General features: G+C 36.3%; 1 protein-coding gene across 1 annotated transcript in view; it reads right to left on the bottom strand.

The window, feature by feature from the left end:
• LOC107658196 (hydroxyacid oxidase 2-like) overlaps positions 1-1,577 on the bottom strand; it is a 3,542-nt gene extending 1,965 nt beyond the window's left edge. Inside the window, exons 1-3 of the mRNA XM_016446657.1 lie at positions 1,447-1,577; positions 1,174-1,325; positions 760-1,043 (exon numbers count right to left, since the gene is read on the bottom strand). Of these exons, the coding sequence (XP_016302143.1) occupies positions 760-1,043; positions 1,174-1,325; positions 1,447-1,577 (567 nt within the window). The remainder of the gene's footprint in view (positions 1-759; positions 1,044-1,173; positions 1,326-1,446) is intronic.
• Positions 1,578-7,038: the final 5,461 nt, after the last annotated feature.

Here is a 7,038-nt window from a genome sequence, read left to right as displayed (position 1 = left end):
TATTTAATACACGAGTTTCACAATTTGAGTTGAATTACTGAAATAAATGAACTTTTCCACGACATTCTAATTTGTTGAGATGCACCTGTATATATATATATATATATATATCACATTTTAAGGTTAATTTGGTCACACTTTAGTTTGGGGACCAATTCTCACTATTAAAGGTGCACTAAGCGATTTTTGAAAAATGCTTTTGACCACTGTGTCGGACCGAGTTCCAAAACACACTCGCAGCCAATCAGCAGTAAGGGGCGTGTCTAGTAATGATAGGGAGAAGAAAGCGCTCAGTGAGTGCACAGGATGGATATTAGCAGATCGACTATAGATAACGAGAGATGGCAGATAAAAAAAAAAGAGGAAAATTTCAGAGAAACAAAACATTAAAAAGAAGGGCTACGATCATGCAAGAGGACCCACGTAAATATTGGAGCAGCTTTCCAGCGGTGAAGAGAACACAAGGAACGGAAGGGAATCGGACGCCGATAAGATAACACAATAAGTACATTGTACTTATTTTTTGATGTAAGTACATAGTAGTTAAGGCCACTTAATATAAAGTGGGACCATATTATAATAATTATTGAATTAAACATGAAATAAATATCTTAAGTTAATGCATTAACTTTGACAGCCCTAAAACTATTTTCAATAATTTTTCTTTTCTCTCAAATTTTCCCCAAAACCCTTGCTTTACTGTATTATACATTAAAAAAGTTCAAAAATTAAAAATAAATAAATAAATAGCTACCTTACCTGGAACATTCTCTCAAAGTTCTTGACCATCAGGTGAGGTGGAAGCTTAAACTGGTTGCGTATGTCACTGCGCCGTTTGCCAGTGTAGGGCACGTCCACTGTAAGCACCAGAGCTTTGTAGCCAAGTGCCTCCACCCTGCGTACAATCTGCTCCGAGAGCTTACGGTCCCGGTACAAGTACAGCTGGAACCAACGGTACCCGTTGGGTGCTGCTGCAGCAATCTCCTCCACTGAACATGTGGAGTATGTGCTGGCTATGTAACAGGTGTTCACTGTCTCAGTGGCTAGGAAATGAAAGAAGAATGGAAAGATAAATTGCAAAAAAGTCAAACTAGTAGCTAGTAGCTTCAAACAAGTTTCCATCTAGTGGCCAAAGTGCTGCATAACACAAGAAATAATGAAACCAAGTCTCACCTCTAGGAGTGGCCAGTTCTCCCTCATGCCATGCAAGGCAGTGGAAAGCCGTGGGAGCAATTCCCACAGGGAAGCTTATCTCCATTCCCAGCACAGAGGTCCGAGTGTCATTGATCGACACATCACGTAAGACCCGCGGCCTCAAGCGGATCCTTAAAGAGATGACATTATAGTATGAGATTAGTTTAGTTAGAGATTACTCATAAGCATGGTCCATAAAATTGTAGAGTAACACAAATATAGAGTGATACAAATTTAACAGCAGCATAGTACCGTTTATAGGCCTGCAAGTTGTCATCTCTGGTGCAACAGTCATCAGCTCCGGCCTCATAATAGTCCCACGTAGCCTTTGAGAGGTGCTGCCTGGCATATTCCTCAAAATCATTCAAACAGACCATAGTCATTTCTACACAGACGCCTTCCTCGCTAAAAAACTAAAAAAAAACAAAAAAACATCTTCATTGGTATATACACAACTGATATCATTTCATCACTGACACAGAATTTGCATTCTTGCACCAATACATAAAGAGAAGTATGAACATCAATATTAGAATACAATTTAGATAATTTACTTTCTCAATATCAATGAATATAAAATACAAATAAATCTTTCGGGATGTATTAATATAAAAATATTTTCTTTATATTTCTCAAGGCATTTTTTGATATTAGTAAATGTGAAAAAAAAAAATACATTTAAAAATTGTTATGGAAACAATTTAACATTTTCGCACAATATTGCAGATTAGTGCTAAAAAACATTAAACAAATTACCTGCATTCAAACAGAACCATTACACACCTGTTTTTCCAAATTTAGGTTGGATATTACAATTAAATAGAATCACATTCAACAACTCTACTTTGGAAACACAAACAAGAAGTCCATTTTACCTTTTCTGATGGTTTAGACAAATTTAGGTCACAGCACAGTGGACTGCTTCGGTGCTTTTAGCCAGCTAACTTTGGCAGTCAAAACACTGATTAACGGATTCTAGATTTTCTCACTGGTAGACCTCAAGTGGTGAAAGTAGGCCAGTTCACCTCCAACTCCATCACCCTGAACGTAGGAGCTCCACAGGGCTGTGTCCTGAGTCCTCTGCTCTACTCTCTCTACACACATGACTGCGTGTCTTCCCACAGCTCCACATCTATCATCAAATTTGCTGATGATACTGTGGTTCTGGGCCTCATTTCCAACAACAATACTTGGATGAGGTAGAGCAACTCACATCATGGTGCCAGGACAATTGTCTCTCTATGAATGTGAGTAAAACTAAAGAGCTGATTGTGGACTTCTTGACTGTGATCGGGTAATTATCCTGGATGGTGACTGAAGTGACTGTGATGAATCCCTGACAAGTATACTGTCCTGTGCATTTTATTTTATTCTTATTTTTTTATCTTACTTTTTCCATACCTATATTTATATATAATTTTCTTGTGTTTGTATTCTTTAATAATTGCACTGTCCATGGAGCGGACCTGACTTACATTTCACTGCTGGTCATATATTCCGTCTATAACCATGTATGTGACAAATAAAAATCTTGAATCTTGAATCTTAACATGAAAGACTGAAGCAAGAGGAAAGAAACAAAAGTGGGTTGGGATTAACTTTTGAACTCTGTCAATGGGCCAGTATTTAGCTTTTACAAGACACTTTATTTCCTTACTGAGAGGATTGCATAGTACAAAAGAGAGTGAACTGAAATGTATTTTCACACTATTTGTTAGAAAAATCAAACTGTCAATAAACTTTTTAATAAAATTTTCATGCACTACCACCTAAAGGTAATAATTACAGCAGAACACCAGATCTGTTCTTGTAGTCATCAGAAACTCCTGACCTATGGACTTAATCCAGTACTGCTTTTAACAGACTGCAGCAACCCAATGTTTACTCATCCATCAATACATGTAAACTATGTAACTCTGACAGAACCAAAAACAACCATATGCTTTTAAAAATACAAATATTAGAATGAATCACTCACTTGTCTGGTCAACAGCAGTATAACTCTAACTTAAATATTTGGCTATAATGGACTGATATGAAACAGCCTGTGTGCAATGTAGATTTGCTCTAGTGTAAATAAACATAAAATAGCAAAAGAGAGGCATGACCTAGCAAGCTGGGGCCTGGTACTGACCCCTGATGTTTATTGTGTTTGCATTGACTGGAAATGTGCTGATTGGCCATACTGACCATAGAATAAAACTCAGGCGCATGTGCACAAGTGTGTAGCCTCCCTCACAGTTCTCTACATGTGATGCAACCACCTGCTCTGTCTGACTAACTAGTGAGATAGCAATAGCATAGTCTGTTTAGAATAAAGAACCTGCTGTTCAAATGAAATGGTCAAATAAAATTCTGACAGATGGCCAAAACTGATATATTTCTCTATTTTACAAAAATTGAGTGTTCACTTGAATTTACCTACACTCTAAAAAATGCTGGGTTGTTTCAACCCAACTTTGGGTCAAATATGGACTAACCCAACCATTGGGTTAAATTTTTACATTAAATTTTTAACCCAAAAGTTGGGTTAGGCCATATTTGACCCAAAGTTGGGTTGAAACAACCCAGCATTTTTTAGAGTGTAGTTTACCTAGTTTGACAATACTGCAGAATGTAAGTGGATTCAATCATTTAATCATATTTATACCATATTACATTATTCCTTCAGGTATATAAGGCATCTTATAAAAAAAAAAGGCAATCACACTTTATCAAGGACGAAGGCCTCAGAGCCATTTAAGTGGAGTAGCCAGAATTGATATGTTTTCAGGGTGTCATACAGTCTTTGAAGGTGTAGTAAACACACATGCTACTGTTGAAAAATATGGGTCAGTAAGGCATTTTTTAAAAGAAATTTGAAAAGAAAAAAAAAAAAGAAAAAAAATATATATATCATGGTTTCCACAAAAATATTAAGCAGCACAACTGTTTTCAACATTGAAAATACATTTTCATCAGAAATGCATTTAAAATATATATATTGTAATTGCCACAGTATTACTGTTTTATTGTATTTCAAATAAATACAGCCTTGGTGAGCATAAAAGACATTTAAAAATCTAAAAAAAACAAACAAACAAAAAAAACAACATTTAACGAACAGCAGTGTATTAATGCCTCATTTTACATTAAAAAAATTAGGTCAACAAAACGTTACCTAAACATAAGTAGGCTATATTAAAGCTTCACTGTTCTTCTTAAAAAATGCACTAGCCTACTCAACCATTTTAATAATATAAAAAAATTAACAGATCTGCATGCTTTTCATAGTGTACTTAATGTCACACCTTTTAGTGTTTTATCTCACATCACAAACATTGTATTATAGTAGAGCCTGAACTCCTGCCATTCCTTGTGCTTAAATGACAAACAATCATATCACAACAAAAGTTCACATATACATAATTAATACAGAATGACAGTTAATTATCTTACAGCAGTCAATAAACTGAGTGATGAACAAACAACATATTCAAACAAACATCAGATACTGTTTAAATCTGTTTGGCTGCATCAACTCTCAGTGAGCCAGGACATATAACAGTCACTTACATACAAATCTGTGTCCGTAGAATCAAATCGTGACACAATACATTAATGCCTCCACATAACCAAGAGCCATTGTCAATAGAAATAATTATGCTATTGAATGATCAACAGTAGTATCAACAAATACAACAGCAAAACAGCGGGTCTCACTGACTCTGTTTCAATCAAACTGCATTGTGCTACAGTCACACATCACATGGTTTCCTCACACGTGGCCTATTTTGTTTTTTTATTCCTTATCAAACAATCTCTCCATAGTTTAGGTATTTCCGGCAGATGTGTGCTCAATAATATCGCTCATGTTGCTAGTCACTTACCCACTAGAGCTCAATATGTTCATATTTTTATGACACTCCAGTTCTGCATATGTATGACGTTCACAGTCTTGAAAGAAGCATGTAACAACATTAGATCACTTCTTTCTTTTGACTGGTTATTTTTCTTTTATGATCCATCTTTTTTTCTAAATGTTGTCATTATATGTCAGACAACACGGACCTCTAGAACAAATGAACACTAGATGGCGATAGTAAGCAAATAAAGACTTTTTTTGGGGAAAGATTTCGTTGCATATGTAAGATTTTATGCGTATAAGATAAAAGCTTGACACATACAACCTAACATTCGGGATGGATTACAAGCTCCAACCAAATCAGTAAATGTATGATCAAATCTTAAAATAACTGTTTTGATGATAAACAAAATGATCACCTCACAAAAGGATTGTCCAAAAAAAAGTTTACACGAGATAAATAAAAAGTATTAGTGTTGCAGTAAAAGTTGCTATAAGATCAACTTAATTGATTGTGGCTTTCAGTCATTTGACAGCTGTCGTCACACAAAATGTATCTCACTGGAGGAATCCATAGGCCTATCTAAGCCAGGATTTAATACATAAAATACTCGATATTATTTGTAAAAAAAACAAACAAACAAAAAACTTGTTTTATATTATTTTTAAAATAAAACAAATGTTTTTTTTTGTACCCGAGTTAATTACTTTATCCTCAGAAGTCATTTGTACCCTTCCTGTGTGTATGTGAAGTTGCCATATGTCTTACCTTGTCGCTAAATCCCTTGAGTTGCTCCTGAGATCTGTACTGTGTTTCCCTGCAACATGTGTTCAGGTAGGACTGTACAACAGTGGGTCAACCCCCTGCCCCGGCTGCTCCCCAGTCTCTCTCTCACACACACACACACACGCACACACACACACACGCACACACACACACACACAGATAGATGTCTGGTTTACTATCCTTGTGGGGATAAGGCGTAATGGTTTTTATACTGTACAAACCGTGTATTCTATCGCCCTACACCAACCCTACACCTAAACCTACCCTCACAGAAAACTTTCAGCATTTTTACATTCTCAAAAAAAATAAAAATAATTCTGTATGATTTAAAAGTTTGTTCACAATTCAGGTCCCCACGGTGACACGAGTCCCCATGAGTCGGTGTATATTCAGGTTTAAGTTCCCACCAGGATAGAAAAACACATACACAGAGCCACTCACCCGTTCACACAGTCACTAAGCCCTACAGTCAGCACTAGCCCAGTCCACGCATTGTACAAGAGTGAAAAAGGGGCCAGAAGCAACTTTTTGTTTCAATTGTATGCTTAGAGTGAGAGTCACTGGCATGACATCAATGTGACTATTTGTTCTGCTTTTCTTTGGTCCAATTTTGCAATATGTTTTCAAATCAAATGTTCAAATAAATACTATTCTTTGAATATTGTTGGCTCTGTGACAAATTGCTTATGTTTTACATTTTTAAGTCTCTTCAGATAAATAATACTTATTTTGGTCTATGCATTATTTCAGTTATTGCGAGTACAGTTTTACAATGATCAGGATTTAATGTCACATCACCCTATTCAGTGACTGTCAGCAACAGAAGAGGATGACAAGATGATAATGCAAATAACAGTCTTTATTTGGAAGCAGTTCATGACAGCTGAGATGCAAGCAGGTGAGTCATTCTGTTTTACAGGTACTGGCTGGTGTGGCTGAAGACAGGCTGTACAAAGGTAAGTATTCAAGGTGAGAAGATGGGTAATTTCTTCAGTATGAAACAACATTGGTAAGCAGTTCTTATGCAAGACATAACAATCCTAAAAGCAAGACCAGACAACAAATGAGTGTTTGGCGCTTGCTTATATAGGGAAACTGATGAAGTTGATGGCAAACAGGTGTGAAGATTGAGCTGAGTGTGCGGATGATGGCCAGAGAGGATTATGGGAAATGTAGTGTTTTGTGGTCACATGCCTGGTTAATGGAGATTGTG

This window comes from Sinocyclocheilus anshuiensis, unplaced genomic scaffold (genome assembly GCF_001515605.1).
Source record: "Sinocyclocheilus anshuiensis isolate Anshui unplaced genomic scaffold, SAMN03320099.WGS_v1.1 scaffold263, whole genome shotgun sequence".
Classification (NCBI taxonomy): domain Eukaryota; kingdom Metazoa; phylum Chordata; class Actinopteri; order Cypriniformes; family Cyprinidae; genus Sinocyclocheilus; species Sinocyclocheilus anshuiensis.
The sequence above is the reverse complement of the archived record's forward strand: the minus strand, read 5'-3'. Positions and strand labels throughout refer to the sequence as shown.